The sequence below is a fragment of the Cordyceps javanica genome, chromosome 2 (genome assembly GCF_051103115.1).
Source record: "Cordyceps javanica chromosome 2, complete sequence".
Lineage (NCBI taxonomy): Eukaryota > Fungi > Ascomycota > Sordariomycetes > Hypocreales > Cordycipitaceae > Cordyceps > Cordyceps javanica.
In genome coordinates, this window is record NC_139296.1 from 1019791 (window position 1) to 1044946 (window position 25156).

At 54.8% G+C, this 25156-nt stretch overlaps 5 protein-coding genes across 5 annotated transcripts; all 5 read left to right on the forward strand.

Annotated features, from left to right (window-relative positions):
• Positions 1-246: 246 nt before the first annotated feature.
• Positions 247-4711, forward strand: V2A60_002811 (uncharacterized protein; the record flags this gene model as incomplete). Its single annotated transcript, XM_083254156.1, has 11 exons — positions 247-317; positions 404-482; positions 568-1020; positions 1108-1160; positions 1238-1360; positions 2282-2860; positions 2929-3362; positions 3415-3674; positions 3750-3804; positions 3860-4173; positions 4238-4711. 11 exons carry the CDS (start codon positions 247-249, stop codon positions 4709-4711), a joined length of 2895 nt encoding a protein of 964 aa, XP_083110282.1.
• A 2143-nt stretch (positions 4712-6854) lies between these two features.
• On the forward strand, positions 6855-9656 carry V2A60_002812 (peptidase family M1-domain-containing protein; the record flags this gene model as incomplete). The annotated part of the gene is made up of 2 exons (XM_083254157.1): positions 6855-7111; positions 7274-9656. 2 exons carry the CDS (start codon positions 6855-6857, stop codon positions 9654-9656), a joined length of 2640 nt encoding a protein of 879 aa, XP_083110283.1.
• A 3293-nt stretch (positions 9657-12949) lies between these two features.
• On the forward strand, positions 12950-17567 carry V2A60_002813 (ABC-2 type transporter-domain-containing protein; the record flags this gene model as incomplete). The annotated part of the gene is made up of 2 exons (XM_083254158.1): positions 12950-15767; positions 15820-17567. The coding sequence occupies 2 exons, from the start codon at positions 12950-12952 to the stop codon at positions 17565-17567; spliced, it is 4566 nt and encodes a 1521-aa protein (XP_083110284.1).
• A 3198-nt stretch (positions 17568-20765) lies between these two features.
• V2A60_002814 (uncharacterized protein) lies at positions 20766-22109 on the forward strand (the record flags this gene model as incomplete). Its single annotated transcript, XM_083254159.1, has 4 exons — positions 20766-20981; positions 21043-21551; positions 21612-21675; positions 21732-22109. 4 exons carry the CDS (start codon positions 20766-20768, stop codon positions 22107-22109), a joined length of 1167 nt encoding a protein of 388 aa, XP_083110285.1.
• Positions 22110-22942: 833 nt separating this feature from the next.
• Positions 22943-24823, forward strand: V2A60_002815 (amidase signature domain-containing protein; the record flags this gene model as incomplete). The annotated part of the gene is made up of 3 exons (XM_083254160.1): positions 22943-23202; positions 23287-23714; positions 23784-24823. The coding sequence occupies 3 exons, from the start codon at positions 22943-22945 to the stop codon at positions 24821-24823; spliced, it is 1728 nt and encodes a 575-aa protein (XP_083110286.1).
• Positions 24824-25156: the final 333 nt, after the last annotated feature.

The following is a 25156-nucleotide window of genomic DNA, read 5'->3' on the forward strand; positions in this document are numbered from 1 at the left end:
ACTACTGATAGTCCCGTCGCAAATATTGCCCCGTAGTGGCGGCTATTGGTAGGTACTCAGTAGGCAAGCAGGCCATTCTACTATGTGTGATGGGTCCAGTACTGAGTTACTCAGTTGTAGGTGGGGAGTTCCCGGCGCGGGGATACCGTGCCATGAGTGTGCATACTGGGCCTACATTCCTGCTCGCTTTTCCACAAAGCAAAACGAGAGGGAAAAATAAGTAATTTTCCACCTATCTTTGCAAACATGACGACTCTCTCCCTCAACGAGGTTGATAATCGCATTCAGGGTCGTCTTGCCCTGGTCACGGGAGCGAGGTGAGGCCCAGTCCCCCCCCCCCCCCTCTCCCCCCTGCCCGTACCTGCAAACGGCAGTCCCCTATTAATAACAATGACGATGATAGCGGCGGAATAGGTTCAGGATGCGCCAAGGGTCTGGCGGCAGACGGTTGCGACGTGGCCCTCCACTACTCGTCTAGCAAGGTCCGTGTGCGATGCTCTGTGAAGTGGCCATATTTGCTCATCTCGCGCGAATCAATTGGATGGACTGTCCTGACACGGCGTGCAGGATAAAGCCGAGGCGCTGGCGTCGGAGCTCGCGGCGCAGTACCCGGGGCAGCTCTTCGTCACCGTCTCGGCGGACCTGACCTCGCGGGAGGCCACGAGGGATCTCGTCGCGAAGCTGCTGGCGCGGGCCGACGTCGCGGCGCGGCACAAGGCCGTGTCGGTGCTGGTGGCCAACGCCGGCCTCGGCAGGCGCATCCGCGATGTCCGGGACATTGACGAGGCCGACTGGGACGACATCATGGAGGTCAACGCGCGCAGCCAGTTCGTCGTGACCAAGGCGGCGCTGCAGGGCATGCGGGCCCAGGGCTGGGGGCGCGTCATCCTGGTCGGCAGCATCGCGAGCCACGGCGGCGGCATCAACGGCTGCCACTACGCCGCGTCCAAGGGCGCCCTCTGCTCGATGGGCAAGAACCTGGCCACCGTGCTGGCGGCCGAGGGCATCACGGTCAATATTGTGAGTTTATGGTTTGCGTGAGCTGTCGGGACAAGGGGGGGGCAATGCTGGTCATGCTAACGGGACGGGGGGGACCCCATTGTATAGGTGTCGCCGGCCATGATTGGGGCGACGGGAATGATTCCCACTCCAAAATCGAGGTACAAGATGCTATTTCCTTTGCGTGGTGAAAATCGGGCTAACGTCTTTTTTTTTTTCCGTCTTCTTTCGTTTACAGAACGTGGACCAAGGGCACCGACATTGACGCGCTCAAGGACCAAGATCCAGGTCTAGGCATTGCTGCGAGTGTGCCCATTCACCGCCTGGGGCTGCCTGAAGAAGTCGCCAGCGTGGTTTCAATGTAAGTGTGGAGAGTTTTTGTTTTTCTCTATTTTTCAATATTGTAAAGTCTGTCATGGTTTGCAATAAATTTAACTTTATATTAGGTTCGCAAAGACTGGTTATCTGACGGGCCAGGATATTGTGCTTGGAGGTGGCTTGAAATAGACACACAAAAAGAAAAAGGGACAGACGAGTAGAATTTCGAAGCAAAAAGGACGAGAGCGAAATTACAAGTTTACAAGAATCTGCGTGAAGATCCAAATTTTAATTCTCAATCGTCAAACACGCCGCCTGTTGATCCCTGCCGCCAGGACCTACATACAACCATCGGCATTTGCCGCGAGTTCAAAGGTCCCAAGGAAAGGCTCGGCTTCTGCCGCCTCTGGACCAAGCGAGCAAGGTCCTACCTAGTTAGTGGCTGCGCCATGGCACCTAGGCTCTAACTACCTAGCCAACGGTCCCCCATACCTTTTTTTTCCCCAGCGAAATCGTTCTTCTTTTTCCCCAAAAGGCTCGCTCGCCCGTCGGCTTTTGCCCCCCACAGAACTTGCCTCCTCCAAACCCCATTTTACGGCCATCTCGGCCGTCTCGCGATAACCATAAATTCGCACAGTAACCGGCATGACCCACCCCAGCAAAGGAAAGCGTGTATCGCGCGCCTGTATATCTTGCCGCTCGAGAAAGACAAGATGTGATCTGTAAGCGGCCCTCCTCTTTTCCCACCCCTTCCCCCTCCCCCAGTTCCATCTCACACTAGCGCCGTCTGCCCGCGATGCGCGACGCCGCGGCGACCTTTGCGTCACTGGAAGCCGCCGCCGCCGTGCGCCAAACGGCCAATGCCTTCCTTGCCTTTTGACACGCGAAAAAAAAAAGACATCAAAGAGAAAAGCACCCCCTTGCTCACCACGGAATATGATTCTTTCTTGTCCAACAATGGCAGAGATTCCACTGGCTCGCCGGGTACCCCGCCCTGCCAACGATGTATAGAAGAGAAGCGCGAGTGTGTGCTCGCCACCTCGCGCCGCGGTGGCCGCCGCGTCCGCAAGAAAAAGGTGCAGGATGAGTCGGGGCCTGCTAGCACCGCTGCGGATGCGAGCGGTCACGCAGGAGGGGTCGGGGCGCTGCAGACACCCGTGCGCCAGACGGCACCGCGCGACGGTCACGGCATGGATGCCTGGCCGCACGGCGGCGGCGGTGGCGGCGGCGGCGTGCCGCACCAGGATTCGTCCTGGACAGGCGACGGCTCTACGTCTCGGACCGACGCCTCGCAGTCGGCGTCCCGCCGAAGCTCAGTCGCCCTCGACGGCCACCTTGCCTCTGCGGACCTGCTCAACCCCTCGGACGCGCTGGACTTGCTCGCGCATGTGGCCGACTTGGAGCCCGGCAACAGCCAGGACAAGGACTCCATGCCGGTGCGCACAGCCAATGCGAGGCAGGCGCCGCGCGACACCAATCTCCATTACCCGCCCATATCGGATGGCGCGTTGGGTTTTGCCGACGCGGCCACCTTAATACAACAGTATGTTCCGGCCACGCACCCCGCCCACGGGCGCGCGCCAGTCGTCAACTGACATGTGATTGCCCTAGCTACCACGAAAACTTCCATCCGTTCTTTCCCATCGTATACAAGTCCATCTTTGACGGTCACATATCGGAATGGATCGAAAAGGAGCCCCATGTCCTCACGGCAGTCCTGACCGTCGCCTCAAAGGAGGAGCCGTCGTGGCAGAGGGCCCACGAGGCCTGCTCACGGCACATGGAAAGCCTCTTGTCGCCTCTCATCTATGGCGGCGTCACCACAGTCGGCGCCGTCGAGGCGCTGCTGATCCTGGCCGAGTGGGCGCCCCAGCCGCCGCATGAGATATCGTCCATCGGCTGCGGCAAGGAGGACTACGGCGCCTGGATGCTGGTCGGCGTTGCCATCCGGCTCGGCTATCTGCAGAGACTCGAGCAGACGGGGTTGCAGGACCCGCCAGAGAGCCCTTCGGAGAGCTTCAGCCGTAAAAAGATTGCCTGGGCTGGTAAGTGTGTGCCGCCCGCATCGAGAGGACCACCGCTGACCAGTGTTGCCAGCATGCTACATGAGTGATCGCCAAGTTTCGATCCGTCTTGGCAAAGGGTTTTGGTCTCGAGGGCCGGGCCCCGCTTCGAACCTCCGCGCCGTCGACTTTCCTTCCCTTCAGTCACAACAGCTAGGGCCTGACAATATGGGGTTACTGTTCCAGGCGCAGCTCGAACTGACCCAACTGTTCAGCAATGCGCACGACATCCTATACTCGTCAACGAGTCATCGCGAGCAGTTGTACCTCGGCGGTGAATATGTCCGATATATCGTATGTTGCTAGACTTTCTTTTATGCTTTATCAATTTTCCCCTTGTTGGGGTTGGACCGCAGCTGACACAACCAGGACGATTTCGCTGCCGTTCTGAGAAAGTGGAAGATGACGTGGGGAAGCTTCAGTTGTGAGTTTGTAGCAATAAAGTGCTTTCTCCCATCGCTTCTAACAATGGATCCCAGTCACGCCACACGTCAAAGCTTCGTTGATCCTATCATATGACTTTTTGCGCCTGTATATCAATGCATTCGCATTCCAGGCAACCATGAACAGGGCCGCGGCAAAGACCCGCAAAGCCAACAAGAGCCACATTACAGGTCCGTTGTTTGCAGACTTGGCCGCGGCACCGGATGCCCGCTTCATCTACGAGTCGATCGACGCCGCGAATTCTCTTTTGAGCATCTTGAACAGCTTCATCGACCCGGTTGCGGGTTTAAAGTACATGCCACTCAAGTATTCGTTGTTTGTAATCTATGCTGCTGTCTTTCTCTTCAAGGTACGTTTTCACAGCCTGCTAGTCTACTTTGTTGTGACCTGACCTGATGGGGGGGAAATAATAGGCTTGGAGCGCGGGCGCTATTAGCAATGAGGGCATTACAGGCGTGAGGCGCGCCATTCTCGGGACTATTGCACAACTGCAAAAGACGTCCAACAGCACACAGAGCATCGGACATCGATATGCGAGGTCGCTGCGCTTGCTGTGGAGGAAGCGACCGAGCAGAAGGGGCCAGAAGCAGGACAACAGCCAGGCGGCCCAGCCGTCACTGAACGTTCCTCTGGAGCAGTCGATTCCCGGGCCTCAGGGTGGTTTCGACGGCGGCATGCAGGGGGGCATCGAGCTGGAAGCGCTGAACGGATTCTCCTGGCGAGACTTGGACTCGCTGGGCCAGTACATTTCCAACGACGCGTCCATGACGGACGGCGTGCTGACGACGCCGGAATTCGATTCGGAGCACAGCACCAACGCTGTGGACGCGCTGCCTGTGGATTTTGCGTACCAGAATATGTGGAATGGTGGTGATATCATCTTCTAGGGTAGAAGACGGGGCGATTCAACAAAAAATCAAACCAACAGAACTGAAAGATGGTTCATGTTCTGTATGTGGGTGACGAAGCTTATGTTGGTTCGGTTTTCTGGCAAAAAAAAGGACAGAGGTCGTATTAGTCAAAGATTGAAATCTAGTCCGCTTTCATTCGGTGCTATCCATACCTGGTCTATAAGTATTACTTAACTTGGACGATTGCGATGAGGAGCTTTTGTGATGCGGACGTGGTACCCGGGCGCGACTTGAGGTGATGGGACTTGCAAAGTTCCATGTCCCACACTTTTGTCTCGTTGTCGGCAAACGGTAGTTGGCAAATGAACGAGAATCAGTGGGCCACTGATTATAATCTAAGCCGAAAACAAAGAAGAAGGGGAAAATAACGAATAAAATGAAAATGCACGACAATACTTCGGTCCATATGGAGGTACCTATGTAAGTAGCAACGAGCCCCATCCCGCCATGCAGGTGTAGGTAGGTACCCGGCGGGTGACAAAATAGGCCGCCGTAACACAAGATCGAGCTTACTTTTCATAAACGCAAACTTTTGTTACACATCTATAGTATAAAGGTGAGACCTTCTATTATTGCAACTTATTTGCCCGCTCTGTGCTGGCGGTCTGTTCTCTCACCCACCTGGGTACCTGCAGCCTGAGGCTGTAGACGGGCCACTGCAGCGTCACGTGCTGAAGCGACCAACTAACTACAGCGACCCCCTTTTTCTGGGTGAATTCGTATGCTGGACGCCCTTTACCCAATTTTGCTTTTTTTCTCGGGATGAATTGATTTCTTGCGCCCGCCTGCTTGGCTGCTTGCGAATCAACAAAGGAAAGAAGAGAATTTCTCAACACGAAGAGAAAAAATCACACGACTCAGCAGACTCATCACCACACACATGCACACGAGAGGTGGCGTGCACACCCCCTTTTATCCGGCGCAATGGCTTCCGCGGCAGCAGCAAGAAGCAGTTGGATGCAGCCTGCACGGCTAGTGGTGAGAACAGCTGCTGGTGCTGGTGCTGGTGCTGGTTGCTCAGCTGCGGCTCAGCGGCTGCCGCCGGCATCAGCAGCAGCAGCAGCAGCACGGTTTTACTACAGTGGGTGCGGCGCCGCAGCTGCAAGGCATCAGTCGCAGTCGACGTAAGTGCTCAAGCCACCAGTTTTTTTTTTCTTTGGCCAGTGTCCCTGCAGCCTTGCCTTTTTCTGACCATCACCTGGTTTTTGTTTTTTTTTTTTCCCGCACCCCGCGTACAAAGTCCCTTGGTATTGAAGTCGGACGATCCTCCTCGTCTACGATTGTTCGCTGTTAGGTAAAGGGCGGCTGTGCTAGCTGCATGGAGCTAGTGGCTCACTGCCTGGCCGGTTACAGCAAGTTGGCTGGTTATTACTTAGGTATCTAGGTGAGGTAGGTTAGGTAGCTTTCCCTGCTTACCTGCCTATACCTACCTACCTACCTAGGTATTACTGAGGCACTTACTTTACCAAAGGACCTTTTCCTGGCTCCAGTATCTGGACTCTACCCAGGTACATCTGTTTATTACTGGCCTGCCCGCTGAACAAAGTACCTGCCTGACCCGCGTGGGATCTGGGACATCTTCATGACCAATAGCCAACTTATCTTGACCATCTACCCATCAATCTATTGCCTCCTCCCTACCTCCCTACCTCCCAAAGGGACCTACCTACCCTGATCCTCGATGCTAGACAGCTACGACGACTACGTATCCGCTGTCCTCGTCAACAAGTTGCACCCATTGGACACCACAGAGGACTTTAGGAGGAAAAAAGCCACCCACAGCTGATCCACCCATCTTACCCCTCCACAGACGAGGAAAGGCCCCGTCCTCTAGGGTCACCCCTACACCATGACCAACCCCGCCATCCCACTACTTGACACACCATTTACACCCAGAATCCATCCCACCGCCACCTTCCACAAACGCTCTCGTCACCCCACCGGCTGCCTGCTCCGAATTTCACAACCTCTCTGCTGACAGCTTGTCCTGCCCAGTATATTATCTAGCCGGCGTCCCTCGTCTCCTTTGCCTCTGTTGCTTCGCTCCCTCCAGACTGCCCCGCAATCCCGCCATCTGCATACTAGCCAGACGCGCCACTGCTCCTTTCGTCGAAACAACATGTGCAGAACTCAGTCCGGTCTCGTCCCCGGCGGCGGCGCCAACAACGATCCTACCAAGAGTCGCGAGCTCCTTCCCGCCAATGTCGTCCCTACGCACTACGACCTGACCCTCGAGCCCGACTTTACCAACTTCAAGTATGACGGCACCGTCATTGTCGACCTCGACGTCGCCGAGGACTCGAGCTCCATCTCCCTCCACACTCTCGAGATTACCGTCCACTCCAGCAAGATTACTTCCAATGGCGAGCTTGTCACGTAAGTCGAATCCCTTCTACCAAAAAAAAGGAAGGAGAAGGAAAAGGAAAAGGAAAAGGGGACAGAGGAGAAGAAGGGGAGGGGAGGGGACAAGAACGAGGAGGACAAGGACAAGTAGAAAAGAAAAGGCGGCAAGGTCTGTTGCTGACGTCCCCCAAACAGTGATAATGCCACCGTTACCACCGACGAAAAAGCTCAAGTCACCAAATTCGACTTCCAGGGCACTCTCGCCAAGGGCTCCAAGGCCCAGCTCGAGATCAAGTTCACCGGTATCCTCAACGACAAGATGGCTGGCTTCTACCGCTCCACGTACAAGAACAAGGACGGCTCCGACGGCGTTCTCGCCGTCACCCAAATGGAGCCTACCGATGCTCGCAGAGCCTTTCCCTGCTTCGACGAGCCCTCCCTCAAGGCCAAGTTCACCGTCCACATTATTGCCGACAAGCACTTGACTTGTCTCAGCAACATGGACGTCAAGAATGAGACCGAGGTTGGCGCCAAGAAGGCTGTCCACTTCAACACATCTCCTCTCATGTCCACCTACCTCCTTGCCTTTGTCGTCGGCGAGCTCAACTACATCGAGACCACCGCGCACCGTGTGCCCATCCGTGTCTACGCTCCCCCCAGCGAGGATATTGAGCACGGCCGTTTCTCTCTCGACCTCGCTGCCAAGACTCTTCCCTTTTACGAAAAGACGTTTGGCATCGACTTTCCCCTCCCCAAGATGGACCAGGTTGCTATCCCCGACTTCTCCGCCGGTGCCATGGAGAACTGGGGTCTCGTCACCTACCGTGTCGTTGACCTCTTGCTTGACGAGAAGGAGACCAGCATCAACACCAAGATTCGTGTTGCCGAGGTTGTCCAGCACGAGCTGGCTCACCAGTGGTTCGGTAACCTTGTCACCATGGACTGGTGGGATGGCCTTTGGCTGAACGAGGGCTTCGCCACCTGGGTTTCCTGGCACTCTTCCAACTCCTTCTTCCCTGAGTGGAAGGTCTGGGAGGAATACGTCGTAGACAACCTGCAGTCCGCCCTGGGCCTGGATTCTCTTCGCAGCAGTCACCCCATTGAGGTCCCTGTCAAGTGTGCTGAGGAGATCGCACAAATCTTCGACGCCATTTCCTACTCCAAGGGCTCTGCCGTTTTGCGCATGATTTCCACCTACCTCGGTGAGGAGACCTTCCTCGAGGGTGTTCGCCAGTACCTCAAAAAGCACGCCTACGGCAACACCGAGACTGGTGACCTCTGGGCTTCGCTGGCTGCTGCCAGCGGAAAGCCGGTATCCGAGGTCATGGGTGTGTGGACCAAAGAGATAGGCTTCCCCGTCGTCACCGTGACTGAGAACGGCTCTACTGCCGAGGTGACTCAGAACCGATTCCTTCGCACAGGCGATGTTAAGCCCGAAGAGGACAAAGTTCTCTACCCCGTCTTCCTTGGTCTCCGCACCAAGGATGGCGTTGAGAATAATACAACTCTGAACGACAGAAAGACACAATTCAGCATTCCTGCCGACGACTTCTTCAAACTGAATGCTAACCACACCAGCCTGTACCGCACAGCGTACACGCCTGAACGACTAGGCAAGCTTGGTGAGGCTGCCAAGGCGGGCCTTCTTACCGTTGAGGATAGGGCTGGCATGATTGCTGATGCCGCCTCGCTCGCTGTTGCCGGCAACCAAAAGACCAGTGGCATCCTGAATCTGCTCAAGGGCTTCGACTCGGAGACTGAGTACGTTGTCTGGAGCGAGATCCTGCGTCGACTGTCGGGTATCGAAGGTGCCTGGATCTTTGAGGACAAGGCTGTTCGTGACGGCCTGAGGAGGTTCCGCCGGGAGCTCGTCAGTCCCAAGGCCCACGCCCTGGGCTGGGAGTTCAAGGAGACTGACACCCACAACGAGGAGCAGTTCAAGACTCTTATGTTTGCTTCTGCTGGTGGTAGCGGCGATGAAAAGGTCATCCAGGCTGCCAAGGATATGTTTGCCAAGTACGCAGCTGGCGACAAGTCGGCTATTCACCCCAACCTCCGCGCTTCCGTCTTTACCTTGACCCTGAAACACGGTGGCGCCAAGGAATTTGACCAGATCATCGAAGTCTACCGTGCCTCGACTCTGAGCAACGAGCGTAACACCATCTTGAGATCTCTCGGTCGTGCCGAGGATCCTGAAATCATCAAGCGCAGCTTGGCCATGCTCTTCGGCCCCGATATCAAAAACCAGGACTGCACATCTGCTCTTGGAGGTTTCCAGGCTCATCCCAACGGTATTGCGGCCATCTTTCAGTACCTGACCAACAATTGGGACCTCATCCTCAAGAATGTTGGTGATAACGCATCGCTGCTTGGCGGCGTTGTCGCCGTCACCACTGGCGGGTCGACCAAGGCTGAGCAGCTGGCAAAGATCGAGGCCTTCTTCGCCGACAAGAACACGAGCGCTTTCGATAATACTCTGAACCAGATTAAGGATTCCATCCGCGCTAAAATCGCTTGGCTAGAGCGTGATGCGGATGATGTCGCGGCCTGGGTCAAGGAGAATGGATATCTCTCCTAAATTTCTAGATACCACATAAACAGCAGTGAATTTTGCATTCAAGCTAGTCGTATCAACTAGTTCTAGCAATTAAAAAAAAGTTGAAAACTCGCAGCCTGGAAACGACTTGTATGATTTTTACTACGACCTATTCTGAAGGGAACACCGGCTGACAGTGCTCCAACGAGCATGGGCTTGACGGTGACTTGGAAACTTGAACTAATCCGATGCGCTGATCCGCGTTATTCTCACCTAGTTCAGCCGCATTGTCTTTCGCACCACACGGAACACACTGGGCCAGCAGGAAGCATAGCACCACGACGGGCGGCAGTCTTTCGCGAAGTGACAGTTGTAGTCGGCCCACGCGTCGACCGCGTGCCCCTGCAGCATGTCCAGCTGCCGCAGGTTCCAGGCATCGATTGTAAGTACCGGCCGGGCAGACCGTCCGGCGGCGGTCGGGAGCGGACGGATGTGCTCCTCGCGTAGCCTCTCAGAATCGGGTGCCGTCTTGCCCCTCCTGTCCCCGTCGCCGCCCTCCCTCAAGCAAAGGCGTCGACGAGACGAGACGAGACGCCGCTTGCCGGCAAGCCGCGCGTCGGACCCCGCGACGCGGCAAAACGGATACACGTCGTGATGCACATGTCAATGTTCTCGACAGTTTGCGCTCGACGTCAAGGTCGGCCTTGGTGGTGATGAGGGTATTGGGCGCTCGGCGCCCTCGCCCTCGCCCTCGCCCTCGCGGCACTGGCAGGCAGGTAGACTCGGTTATGTACTCGCAGTGCAACTCGTGCGGGTACGGGGTGGCAGCTGGGCTTGGTACAGCGCGCCGTTAGGGTCCAGGTCCGGGTCCGGGCGCGACGGAGGCTCCTCCACGTGCGGCGCGAACAGTGGCAAGTCCGCCGCGTATGGTTCCATGTCGTCGTAGGAGTATTGTCGGCAGGCTCCATGCAAGCAAGCACTGACATTGTTGTAGTTGCCTCTGCGCCCACGTAAAACTCCGCGACGTGGGCGTGCTTGCGGGAATGTGGTGGCCAAATGGAGGATCTAGGAACGGGACAGCCGGGCACAACGTTTCTAGAATGTGGGGGAAAACAACGGACAAGCAGGTACGAATGGATTAATTGGGCTCGCTACACATTGCGTCATATCAAGATGGAGGATCTGGGGGTGATTGAGATTTTGTCGGATCTGTAGGGTAGTGTAGCGGAGATTTTTTTTTTTTATTCACGGAAAATCGGCGCCGAGATACTCGCCGTTCATCTTTCGCCGCGGCGGAATTTGGTGGATAAAGGGGCAGGGCAAGGGGGGAGGGGTGGGAAGAGGCCAGATAAGATGCTGAAACAGATACTGGCGGGACTCAATACGCAGAGGGCTGTGCCGGAAGAGAACAGTTGAATTGCGAGACTCGGACGGGCAGTGGCCCGATTAAATCGATACGGAGCCATTCGGACTCGGACTCCAGCGCCGTCCCGAGAGCGGCCTCGCCGCCGCCGCCGCCGCGTCCTCCTCCTCCGCGCGATGCGAGCCAATCTGCAATGCCTCTAGACAAGAGACCGCGGATGACGCACGATGCAGACGACGCTTCCAGGGCCTGCCGGGCTGGTGACGACAGATGCCTGCCCGGTGTCGCGTGGCCGAGGGTGGTGGTGGTAGGTAGGGCCCGACAGGGCTGATTTGGCATGACGCCATGGAACATGATAGCCTTGTGTGAGTGTGTGTGTGTCTGACTCGCAAAACGCTCAACCTGATTGGTCGCAAGCCATTTGTGTTGGTATTCCGAGAGCTAATGCAAAACTTATTCAATTGACTTTTTTTTTTTTCTTTGGTTCTTTGTCTTGTCTGTTTCAATCTTGCCGCATGCCAGCCAGCAACATCTGAGAGCGAAAGAATTTCACAGGCAGATTGCATAAAGCTGACATGCACCTGGAAACTATGCGGCGGTTAATATTTACTCCACCCTTATTAAATTGACCTTGTTGTTTTTTATTTTGATTTTTTTTCTCCCTCCTGTCCCAATGCAGCGCGACGCTGGGCCAAGGACCCGATTGGGGCCCGAGGGTTCCGAATACGCGGAGATGGATAAGTAGATTCAAGGCCGCCAAGACAAGAGGAAGGAAAAAAAAAAAAACTAAAAGCAAAAAGGCCGTTTCTACTGGTAGCGTGGCAATGCATCCATCTTCGCACGTCATTTTCTCTTCGTTTTCTCAGTTTCTTTCGCTCTCTCGGGGTCCAACATTCTTCGGATTTTACCGCTGCCACCCGGCGAGGCTGAGTGGGAGGTTGCAACTAGTAGAAAGCGAGTTGCTCGCCAATCAATGCGGCGGAGAAGACTAAGGAAAAGTTTGTTTTTTTCTCTGTTTTCTGCGGCGGACTTTTTTTGAGTTTTGGGTGTCAGCAAGCCAGCCGTTGGGCAATGCACTGCGGGAAAACAAAGTAGAGAGCTACCAGTATGTATGTGTCTGTGCCACTGCTTGTTTCGTCTCATAATAAGGGTCTGTTTACATTCCAAAAGGCCCACGCCGGAAACCTTGTCGAGCTAGGGTTTATAATTTGCATGTGTTGATCCAGAGATGGGCCTGCATCACAAATGCACCTGCGGTTATAGGTTTGACACCGCGTAGTAAGTGTCCGGGCTGGCACCTCAGCACAGCTGGAACCGATACCGTACCAGGCACCATGCAAGGCCAATTGATCGCACCCTACAATCATCGGCAGCTCTTCAATCGATCATCAACCGGAGCTGCCAGAATTGATTGGCCCGAGACACTAGCCGGAAGCAGCCTGGCCAGCCCCAATAGCCGGCTCGACTAGCAGCGTCACCTCTGCGATGAGCCAATCCCCAGTCTGCAAATCCCTACGGGGTATACTATAGCTCCGTCCCGAGGGCCTCTCTTTTTCTATGGGCTCTAGGCTGTGCCCGGCCTTGTCTGTGGGCTAAAATCCGCAGACGGACATGCCAGACCCATGCAAGCACTGATCCACGTCAAGAGCTATCCGAGCTTGGCCAACTCTAGCTGTCATGGAGGGTGGTCAATGTACCAAGTTCGGGGGCAACCAGACATTGCCCGTACCATCGAGGGCGTTATCCGGACTTGTCGGGCCCCTCCCTACCGAGTCTTGGGCAGATTGAAATACCCTGGCTTGTCCCGCTTCATGTTGTAGATGCCCTCCCTTTCACTTATACCTTATCAAAGTAAGACCCCCTAATACGAAGCGCGGCATACGGCCTACATCAGTGTCTGCACGCCCAGTAGACGAAGGGCCCTATCCTTTCAACACGCGCTTGCCAGTCCTTTCTCAAGGGCCTCTCCAAGATGGCGACCAACGACAACAACACCACCAAGCCGCTCGAGGTGGCGCCAGAACTCGAGTACCAACCGCAGCAGCCAGGCCCGTCTGCCGGCCAGATCGACGCTCGACAGGATGTGGAGAAGCCGGTGCCCATTGACGACTCGGACGAGGACGAACGGGGCGACGAGATCGCGCCGCTGGGCCGCCGCGACACCAACGCCATGATCGCGGACAATGACCGCGAGGAGATTATGCGCATCGCCAGCCAGATCAGCCGCCGCCGCTCCAGCGTCGCGAGCCTGCAGCAGGTGCCCTCCCACGTCGCCGGCCTGGACGTCGACGACGCCCGGCTCGACCCCCAGAGCGACACCTTTGATCTCGGCAAGTGGGTGCGCCACTTTGTCAGCCAGGTGCGCAAGGAGAACCGCGCCGGCCCCAACACGGGCGTGTCGTGGCGCGACCTCGACGTCTTTGGCTCCGGCGACGCCATCCAGATCCAGAAGACGGTCGGCTCGCTCCTCATGGCGCCCCTGCGCCTCGGCGAGTTCTTCAGCCTCGGCAAGAAGGAGCACAAGCAGATCCTGCACGGCTTCAACGGCATCCTCAAGCCCGGCGAGCTGCTCGTCGTGCTCGGCCGCCCCGGCTCCGGCTGCAGCACCATGCTCAAGTCCATCTGCGGCGAGCTCTACGGCCTCAACCTCGGCGACAGCACCGAGATCCACTACAACGGCATCCCGCAGAAGCAGATGATGGCCGAGTTCAAGGGCGAGACCTCGTACAACCAAGAGGTCGACAAGCACTTCCCCCACCTCACCGTCGGGCAGACCCTCGAGTTCGCCGCCACGGTCCGCACGCCCCAGGAGCGCATCCAGGGCATGTCCCGGTCCGAGTACGCCAAGTACATGGTCAAGGTCGTCATGGCGGCCTTCGGCCTGAGCCACACCTACAACACCAAGGTCGGCGACGACTTCATCCGCGGCGTGTCCGGCGGCGAGCGCAAGCGCGTCAGCATCGCGGAGATGCTCCTCGCCGGCTCGCCCATCAGCGCCTGGGACAACAGCACCCGCGGCCTGGACTCGGCCACCGCCTTCAAGTTCGTGCAGAGCCTCCGCATGGTGACGGAGATTGGCGACGGCGTCTGCGCGGTGGCCATCTACCAGGCCAGCCAGGCCATCTACGACCTCTTCGACAAGGCCACCGTCCTCTACGAGGGCCGCCAGATCTACTTTGGCCCCGCGCGCCAGGCGAAGCGCTACTTTGAGGAGCAAGGGTGGTACTGCCCCCCGCGCCAGACCACCGGCGACTTCCTCACCTCCATCACCAACCCGGGCGAGCGCCAGACCCGCGAGGGCTTCGAGAACAAGGTGCCGCGCACCCCCGAGGACTTTGAGCGGGCCTGGCGGCAGTCGGCCGACTACCGCGCCCTCCTCTCCGAGATTGACGCCCACGACAAGGAGTTCTCCGGCGCCGGCCAGGAGACCAGCGTGGCCCAGCTGCGCGAGCGCAAGAACGCCATGCAGGCCCGCCACGTCCGCCCCAAGTCGCCCTACCTCATCAGCACCTGGATGCAGATCAAGGCCAACACCAAGCGCGCCTACCAGCGCATCTGGGGTGACATCTCGGCCCTGGCCGCCCAGGTCGCCAGCAACGTCTTCATCGCCCTCATTGTCGGCAGTGCCTTTTACGGCAACCCCGATACCACCGACGGTTTCTTTGCTCGTGGCTCTGTCCTCTTCATCGCCATTCTCATGAACGCCCTCACTGCCATTTCCGAAATCAACAGTCTCTACGCCCAGCGCCCCATTGTCGAGAAGCAAGCCTCGTACGCCTTTTATCATCCGGCTACCGAGGCCATGGCTGGAATCTTGTCCGATATACCCATCAAGTTTGTCACTGCTGTCGTCTTCAACATCATTCTCTATTTCATGACCGGTCTCCGACGCGAGCCGGGCCAGTTCTTCCTCTTCTTCCTCATCACATTCATGACCACCTTTGTTATGAGTTCAGTCTTCAGAACTCTGGCAGCTTCGACCAAGACCGTCTCACAGGCCATGGGTCTTTCTGGTGTAATGGTTTTGATTCTCGTCATCTATACTGGATTTGTCATTCCGCAGCCGTCCATGCACCCTTGGTTCGCCTGGCTTCGATGGATCAACCCAATCTTTTACGCCTTCGAGATTCTCGTTGCCAATGAATTCCATGGTCGGGATTTCCCTTGTGCCCCCGGTTCCTTTGTCCCCCCCTACCAGCCTCGTGTCGGCACGTCCTTCATTTGCGCCGTCACTGGCGCAGTCAAGGGCGCAGAGACGGTCAGTGGCGATGCTTTCATTGCTGCGAGCTACCAGTATCACTACTCCCATGTTTGGCGAAACTTTGGAATTCTCATCGCCTTTCTAGTCGCCTTTATGATCATGTATTTCATCGTCACCGAACTCAACTCCTCCACCACCAGCACTGCCGAGGCTCTTGTTTTCCAGCGAGGCCATGTTCCTGACTATCTTCTCAAGGGAGGTCAGAAGCCTGTGGAAACAGACAAGGGCAAAGAGGAGAATGCCGAGGATGTTCCACTGCCCCCGCAAACCGACATCTTCACTTGGCGCGATGTTGTGTATGACATTCCCTACAAAGGGGGAGAGAGAAGACTGCTTGACCACGTTTCCGGTTGGGTCAAGCCTGGTACTCTGACTGCTCTTATGGGTGTATCTGGTGCCGGAAAAACGACCCTCTTGGATGTCTTGGCCCAGCGAACTACAATGGGTGTAATTACTGGCGACATGCTCGTCAGTGGAAAGCCACTCGATGCCAGTTTCCAGCGCAACACCGGTTATGTCCAGCAACAAGGTAAAGACTGCTCATCTCCATATAACAAACTCTTTGGCTAACCTCAGATCAGATCTTCATCTCGAAACCGCGACTGTCCGCGAAAGTCTCCGATTTAGTGCCATGCTTCGTCAGCCCAAGACGGTCAGCAAGAAGGAGAAATACGAGTTCGTTGAAGAAGTCATCAAGATGCTCAACATGGAAGAATTTGCCAATGCCGTCGTTGGTGTGCCTGGCGAAGGCCTCAATGTCGAGCAGCGCAAGCTTCTGACCATTGGTGTTGAACTCGCCGCGAAGCCCAAGCTACTCCTCTTCCTCGACGAGCCCACCAGTGGTCTCGACTCGCAATCCTCCTGGTCCATCTGCTCTTTCCTCCGTAAGCTGGCAGATTCGGGTCAAGCTATTCTCTGCACCGTCCACCAGCCCTCCGCCATTCTCTTCCAAGAATTCGATCGCCTCTTGTTCTTGGCCAAGGGTGGAAAGACTGTCTACTTTGGTCAGATTGGCGACAATTCGCGAACACTTCTGGACTATTTTGAGGGCAACGGCGCTAGAAAGTGTGACGACCAAGAAAACCCTGCCGAGTACATGCTCGAGGTGGTCAACAACGGATACAACGACAAGGGCAAGGATTGGCAGTCAGTCTGGAACGAGAGCAAGGAAAGTGTTGCGGTGCAAACGGAACTCGATCGTATTCATTCAGAGTCCCGACCCTCGGGATCCTCCTCAGATGCCACTCAGCGAACCGAGTTTGCTATGCCATTGACAACCCAGATCAGGGAGGTAACATACCGAGTCTTCCAGCAGTACTGGCGCATGCCGAGCTACATCATTGCCAAGATTGCCCTTAGCGTTGCGGCAGGTCTCTTTATTGGGTTCACTTTCTTCAATGCCAAGACCAGTCTGGGTGGAATGCAGATTGTGATGTTTTCCGTCTTCATGATCACCAACATTTTCCCTACCCTCGTTCAGCAGATCCAGCCGCTTTTCATCACCCAGCGATCGCTGTATGAGGTCCGTGAGAGACCCAGCAAGGCCTACTCCTGGGTAGCCTTCGTTTTGGCCAACATTGTTGTCGAGATCCCTTACCAAATCGTTGCCGCTATCCTCATCTGGGCATGCTTCTACTTCCCTGTTGTTGGTATCCAAACCTCTGACCGCCAGGGTTTGGTCCTGCTCTTTGTCATCCAGCTATTCCTCTACGCGTCTTCATTTGCGCACATGACCATTGCGGCCATGCCAGATGCGCAGACAGCCTCTAGCATCGTCACGGTGTTGGTGCTGATGAGCATTCTGTTCAACGGTGTCTTGCAGCCTCCCGATGCTCTACCCGGATTCTGGATCTTCATGTATCGCGTCAGCCCCTTTACATATTGGATTGCCGGTATCGTGGCGACCATGTTGCACGGTCGTCAGGTCGAATGCGCCGAAAAAGAGACGCAGATTTTTGACCCTCGCGATGGCCAGACTTGCGGCACTTATCTCGCCCCTCTTGCTGGGCAGGCGCCCGGCACTCTGCAAAATCCCGATGCCACGTCAGACTGCAGGTACTGCTCGTTCAAAGTGGCTGACCAGTTCCTGGCGGGTTCCCGTATCTACTGGAATGAACGATGGCGCAACTTTGGCATCATGTGGGTTTACATTGTGTTTAACATTGCCATGGCCATCTTTTTCTACTACATGTTTAGAGTCCGCAAAGGAGGATTTGGCCTCGGCAAGCTCTTTGGCCGTAAAAAGGCCGCGAAACCGAAGAAGGAGGAGGCTGCGACTGAGAAGCCTGCCAGCAGTGGCTCCGCGACTTCTACTCCAATTACCAACTAGAATATAGGTCGATATCGATCAACTGCTTACTTTCATTACAACTGAAAAAGAATTTCCTAGTCCTTTACATTAGATTTTATATTTATATTTGTTTAATACATGTACCTTCTTTTCAATACCGTTCTGCTACGGCAGTTCCGAATACTTGGTCGCGTGCACGACGAGCTGCGTCGCTATAGTTGTGTTCGCTGTCGGCCGATTCACGGATCTCTGTAGCAAGTGAGTTGGCATACCGTGCGAAATGGTAACAGCTTCCGGGTGCAATACGACTTGGTCTTCAGCCACGCAACAAAGAGTATCAAACATCTTCAGAGATCTGAGTGAGGTCTCTCAACCTGCCGAAGACGCAATCACCCGCCGTATTCTTCAGATGCAGATCCCTCCTCAGTCTTTCGCCGAAGCACCCGTGAGTATCGTGGTACTCTTATGATATTCCAAGACTTTTCCACAGTTCTGTAACGAGCTAGAACGGGTCCAGAAGTCTGAGAAGTGGAGTGAAGGGTACAAGTCGCGACAGTATCTGCACCTCAGTCTTCGGCGTGGATGCATACTTTCAAGTATAAATGAAGGCCAGATATAAAGAGCATTTTGAACACGAAAGATCCCATTGCCTTTCGTGTTGGGTAACATTACGGCGAATGCATGATTAAATGCACGATTCAGGCAACCGGGCAAAGAGTTGGTGGATTTGCGGCGATGCCTGACGTAGTTGTGGCGTCGCTAGCTCAACGCCTCCTCCGTGGCCAATTATTACGCTAGTGAGTTAATTATTGAGTTCTCCATTCACCGCTTATGGGAGGGAGCTCGTCGACGTTGATGTCTATGCCAATGTCTATATGAGGCACCGCTTCTGCGAGCCGGCGTAAAGAGACGCATAAGGCGCGCAAAGACGTCATTAAAAAAAAGAGAGGATTGCCTCTGCCTCGGAGACTGAAAACGACGTCGTAGGTGAATAGTTCGATTGCATTTTCTTAGTTTCCCAAACAGAGACGAGGGTTAGTTGTGACGGAGCACAGGCTGTTTTAGACGTTGTCGGTCTCGACTAAAGGGGTGAGGCTTTTGCATAGACGTTGATTTCGCAGACTTGGCCAAGATCATTTCCCCATGATTCAATGCAATCCCATTGTCTTTTCTTATGCAATCGCTACGCTGCGACTGCGACGACCAGTGGTCGCCACACTATTCACCCTGTACCAGACTTGCTCAGGTTATCTATCAGTATTAGGAAACGGACAACCTAATAGAGATGTTGTCAAAAATTCGCCAAGTCTTTGCTATTGTAAAAAGACAAATATTGTAAATAGTACACGTTGTTTTCGAACAGTCGCAGGGCCATAACGAGGTAAGAGCCCCTGATCAACAAAGCCTCCTCATGCATTGCTATTCGACCGGGTCGAGTGTGAAACCGGGCTTAGATCTGACACTGCCCCCGATATATTCTGTAGCATACTTGGCCTTGTGAAACGGCACTTCGGGACCCGAGAAGCGGCTTTGTATACGTGAAGACGACCGGTAGCAAAGAAGACAGCAGTCTTGAGGGCATACCAACGGCTGGCGGACGACTACGAAAGGGCTATTGCAGTATTCAGAGGCACAGTGCCTCAGGCTTTATCAGTATCTGTAGTTTGAACACCGATACCGCAAATGATACAGGACGCCACCGATACCCATAGGTGGCACTAAAATTTCGCAGAGTTGAAATGGCTTCTTACTGATACTGATGGAAGGATCACAGTCTTGGCAGGCCTGGTGAGGGGCGGGCCGCGGTGCGTGTGGGAGATTTGCTTGTCGAGCCTGAGGAGTCACTAGACTCACTACTGGTACTACTGGTATGCCGAGACAATAGCCATGAACTACCGAGTGGGACTAGGATGATGTGTGGCAGAAATATCCTGACATCCATCTAACTGCGGCACGAGTAGCATGATCGTAGAGAAAGGACTGATGATGAGATCGTAATGCGTCTCAACCACTGCGCCAGCTCCGCCTTTTGCTCGCATGACGCTTTCTCTTCATTGATCATATGGGTTTCTGCTGATACGAGGAAAATGTTCATAAAGATTGCGAAAAAAAGAAAAAAAAAACAAAGCTTAGTCGCCACCACCAGCCATTCCTTTTCCCAGGTAGCGCAGGCTAGCAATGTCATTAGCCGACGGAGAATGCTCCATTTATCCAGGGAGAAATTTTGCGTGAAGAAGATCGACAAGGTGCCCTGCCGCGCATTCTGCAACAGTGGATGCTGTGGCTTTTGTTAGATTTTTTTCCGCCGCAGGGTCTGGTTCGCCGTGGCTCCGGAATAGGCAATTTTCGACGCCGGTTCATGGCAAAGCCCCCTATTGCACATTCCACCAGGCTTATTACCGAGACTTGGTCAATGCTACCTGAGCGAAATGACTAGGTGAAAAAGACGTGCAGGGACGGATTTTCACTGTCGTTGGCTAGATCGGATGAATGCTGCACGTGAGTAGTACTATCAGTAGAACATCCGGAGCCGCTCCGAGTTTTGCCAAGCCATTTGATTTCGGCAGTCAATATACTGATCCCCTCAAGCTACGTGCGCTAAAAAAAAGAGGCCTCTCTGTAACAAGGATTGACTCTGGCAACATATGCTTCGAGTTTGCGTAAAACTTTTACTGCCAAGGTGGTCGAGAGCCGGGCTCCATTTCCGCCTCGTGTATTAGTAGTAGAGGGATACCGAGTTGCTGACTCTAAGTAAGTAGTATACAGAATGAAGACGAGGTACAAAGATGCTTGAGTCGCAGCTAGCGGTCTACCAGCAAAGAAACTACCGAGCACTATTTTCGAGTTGGCCCCAGCCAACAACTTTTCGTTGTTAGTCCGCAAAATGCTCGGTATCCGGCTGAATGAACTTTGCAGCTTATAGCAGTGGAAACTATGGCCAGGTTCATTTCCCCTCTGGTTACTGAAACAGTCCAGATGAGAACCGGGACTTGAACCCACTCTTCTACGTTGTTGCAGGGCAATAGTACTCCGTGCACGACTCATGGCTGTAAATCCGGACAAGGCCGCTAACCAACTTGTCAGTACTTGGCAACGCTCGCTACGGAGTACAAGGGGCGAGCTACCAGTAGCATCCCGATTTGTAGTTTGATCTGCAGGTAATATGTAGATGAGTTTCCGTAGTCAGTCCTGTGCTCTTCTTCCTTAGCAAGTTCGAGTTACGCCTCATTCAACATCATGTCTGATGCTGCCGTGGCCGCGGCCATTGCCAGCGGCAGAATCCCCGAGGGCATCACGGAAGAATTTCTCAACGAATCAAAGGACCAGCCTGCAATCATCGCCATTGTTGTCGTGACCGTACTGACCAGCTTGGTTGTGCTTTGTCGTCTGGCATCGCGCGCGTTCGTCATAAAACGCATCGGTATCGACGATGGGTTGGCCTTGGGATCTCTGGTACTTTCTTGTTCAGACATGGGCAACATCATCGTCCCTTTTGCTAATTCCTGTGCCTTAGTCTTGTTTCATTGCATTCGTTGGTCTCTGCATTGAACTCATCAAGTTGGGTTCTGGCCGTCACTTTGTCTACGTCGAAAACGTTCTCAGCAACGAAACGCAGCTCCGGACCCAGGTACTCGACTTTGTCGCCCACATTCTCTACACGGTTGCGCTCCTCCTTTGCCGCGTCTCTGGACTGGCATTTTACCACCGTCTCTGCAATATGCATGACCGATTCAAGCTCATGATTCAAATCGTCTTTGGCATCTTGATTGCGGGGTTCTTGCCACAAATCCTGCTCTTGATTTTCCACTGCCGCCCGGTAACAGGATATTGGCCCTACGACTCCCAGCCTGAATCGAAGCGATACGAATGCCTGCAGTGGGGTTTGGTGTACAGCGTCAATTCTGCAGTGTCGCTGCTGTGCGATCTGCTCATCTTTGGTATTCCTATTGTTATGCTTTGGAGCCTAGAGATGAGCCGCAAGAAGAAGATTCAGCTTGGATCTATCCTGCTGCCCGGTACTCTGTAAGTACAATACTAACAATACCAACAATGGCCGTGGTTTCAAACTGACCAGAAACCTAGCGTTATTGCCATCTCCGTAACACGATTGGTTCTAGTGATCCGTGGACAGTGGCAAGAGGACATGGTGAGTCGAGTATTCTTTATCACGGCGCGGACGCTCACTAACACTACATCACACAGTCATGGGAGTACAATCCGATGCTCGGTGTCGAGGTGGCCGAAATTGGTGCTACTTTGATTGCACTTTCTGTCCCAGGAGTCAAGCCGGTTTTTGACAGGTTTGTATTGGGCAAAAAGGATACCAGCGATGCGTATGGTTCCACAGGTCAGCGGAAACACAATGGGACGACTGACTCGGGTGCGACGAAGCTGGGCACCCTTCGGCTGCGGAGCCAACATCTGGGTAGTCGAGAGGACATCAACCAGCCCAATTACGCGACGGCGGTGAGCGCTGGGCACGCTCCTAGCACGGATGACTTTCACAGCACCAAATCCACGGATGGCATTTATGTCAAGGTTGACTTTGACGTAGATGATGGGCAAGCTCATGCCCGGTGAGCGGCGGAAAGAGCTACGTGTTATTCTAGACTACGAATACTTGTAATTTTCAAAATTCATCAATTATGCCACCTAGCTACGTATCTCGAAATACCCATTTCCATGAGCTAATTTTACAGTGACCACAACTTTCCGTTGTAACAGGATTCAGGTGTACTGGTAGACTGAGCGATGGGTTCCTCTTCTCAACAGTTTGTGGACCAACCAGCAAGTTTGTCACCCCACCAGAGAACCCGTCTAGGTGCCTGTAATGAAAGAAGCGAGTCAGTTAGTTAGTTACCCGCCATTTTGAGAGTGGATGAAGAAGGTTATAAGCCACTTTTTACTGGATCCCTCTTGCGGGACCTGTTGGCCGAAAGGGCTTGCCGGGGCGATGGGGTTGGGAGCGCAAATTTCTGTCAGCCAAACTCTCGCAAACCCGCAGTGTTGCCATGGAGGAAGTGTCATGGAAGGGATATGGAAGCAGCTTCTCCCGACGCACTTACCACCTGCCGGGGATAGATACCCTTTGGAAGCGCGGTTCTTACGGGGATCGCCACTCTTTACCCAGTACGCCAGGGAGGGGGCCCATAACTACCAAGTAGAGCATATTTGATGAAGATTGATACCCCGGTAGTTGCCATATTTCTCGCACGTGGCAGATTCATGCCGCGGAAAATTAGAGGGCGATATATGTAGAACCGTGGCCGCGCATTTCGCTGTCTCATGCCTTTACACAACCGGATTCGGCTGCCACAAGGACAATCGCACAACGGTGATCGGCAAGCCTGTGCCCCCTTTCCGTCCATTCCACGGTCTGCTGTCTGTCACCTGCCTACCACCACCTTGCCATCATGCGTGCTTCGATCCTGTCCGCTGCGGCGCTCATCGCGGCTGTTCGCGCGTTCGATACGCAATTCACGCCGTCGCTAATCCCACTCCTGGAGAATGCCGATTCGACGAAGCTGTTTCCCATGGCCGACTGCCATGGCTTCAAGCTGGAGGAGGCCACCATCGACCAGATGCAGCAAGCTATGCAAAATGGCAACCTGACATCGGTCAAGCTGGTGGGCTGCTACCTGACTAGAATGTTTCAGACTCAGGAGTACATCAAGTAAGGAACTTTCTGGCGTCTGCGAATTTTGCGATTCTTCGCTTTGTGTAAGATGATCATTTTCTAACCTGAAATCCGATGCAGCTCCGTCTTGCAAGTCAACCCGGACGTGTTCGCCATCGCCGCTGAGCGCGATGCAGAGCGTCAGGCCGGCAAGGTCCGAGGCCCTCTGCACGGGATCCCCTTCACCGTCAAGGACAACATCGCCACCAAGGACAACATGGAGACCACGGCAGGGAGCTGGGCGCTTCTCGGCAGCATTGTGCCCCGCGACGCACACGTCGTGACAAAGCTCCGCGACGCTGGCGCCGTGCTCTTCGGCAAGGCCACGCTCAGCGAGTGGGCGGACATGCGCAGCAGCAACTACTCGGAGGGATTCTCCGGCCGCGGCGGGCAGTGCCGCAACTCATACAACTTGACAGTGAACCCCGGCGGCAGCAGCTCGGGGAGCGCTGTCGGCGTCGCGGCCAACGTGGTGCCCTTCTCGCTCGGTACCGAGACTGACGGCAGTGGTAAGAACATCTGCATCTCCTCCGCGCTGTGATTGCAGACATGCTGACCTTGGCCATGACAACAAAAAGTCATCAACCCTGCTTCCCGCAATGCTCTTGTCGGGTTCAAGCCCACAGTCGGCCGCACCTCACGAGCCGGCGTCATCCCCGAAACGGAGCACCAGGATTCGGTCGGCACCTTTGGCCGCACGGTGCGCGACGCCGTGTACGCTTTTGACGCCATCCACGGCGCGGACCAGCGTGACAACTACACGACTGTCGATGGCATCATTGACGCGCCCGAGGGCGGCTACGCGAAGCTTCTGGCCAAGAAGTCGGCGCTCAAGTGTGCGCGCTTCGGGCTGCCGTGGAAGAGCTACTGGCGGTTCGCCGACGACGAGCAGTTGGCAGCACTCACGCAGCTCCTGGACTTGATGCGCGCCGCAGGTGCCACCATTATCAACGGCACCGAGATCACCGACCATGAGACCATTGTCAGCCCCAATGGCTGGGATTGGGATTGGGGTGTCACTTCGCGCAACCGCGCCAACGAGTCGGAGCTGACTTACGTCAAGGTTGACTTTTACAACAACATGAACGATTACCTAAAGGAGCTCACCAACACCAACATGCGCACCGTCGACGACATCATCCAGTACAACTTCGATAATGACGGCGCCGAGGGCGGCCACCCTTGGCCTCTCGGCCACCCGGCATTCTACTCTGGCCAGGACGTCTTCCTCGCCGCGCAGAAGACCAAGGGTGAAAAGGACGAGACGTACTTCCAGGCGCTGAACTACATTCAGTCCACGGCCCGCAAGGGTATCGATGATGCTCTCCGCCACAACGGCACCAGACTCAATGGTCTGCTTGTGCCGCCGGGCGTCGGCCAGAGCTACCAGCAGGCCGCGCAGGCAGGCTACCCCGCGGTCACGATCCCAGCTGGTGTCAGCTCTGACTCGGGAATTCCGTTTGGACTCGCAATCCTCCAGACGGCTTGGCGCGAGGACGAGCTTGTCAGATGGGCGAGCGCCATCGAGGACCTGCAGCTCACCTCAAACACGACACTCAAGCGCACCCGGCCGACTTGGCGTGGCTATCTCGAACGCAACGTCCCTGTGCCGTTTTAATACAGCTTTATTCAAAGTATAATTGGATTGAGTGTGTGGTAGCTGTAGCAAGGTATGAACATACAACAATTACATTAGAAGTATATATTCCTTTACCCAAAGATTATTTTCATATCCCCTCTCCAGGATCAAGTGATGCTCAAAATGACACGAAACGCTTTCCTAGATTCACCGGACTACTGCAAGTAACACATGAACTCGAGTCAAGACATTTACACTTTGGGTCAATTGATGTGCACTATGTAGAGGCGATGATCGGCCGATAGGCTGCCAAACATCAAGAGCTGTACATGGGTGTGATGATTGTCCCTCTCACGGCCGGCCGAGCCGGAA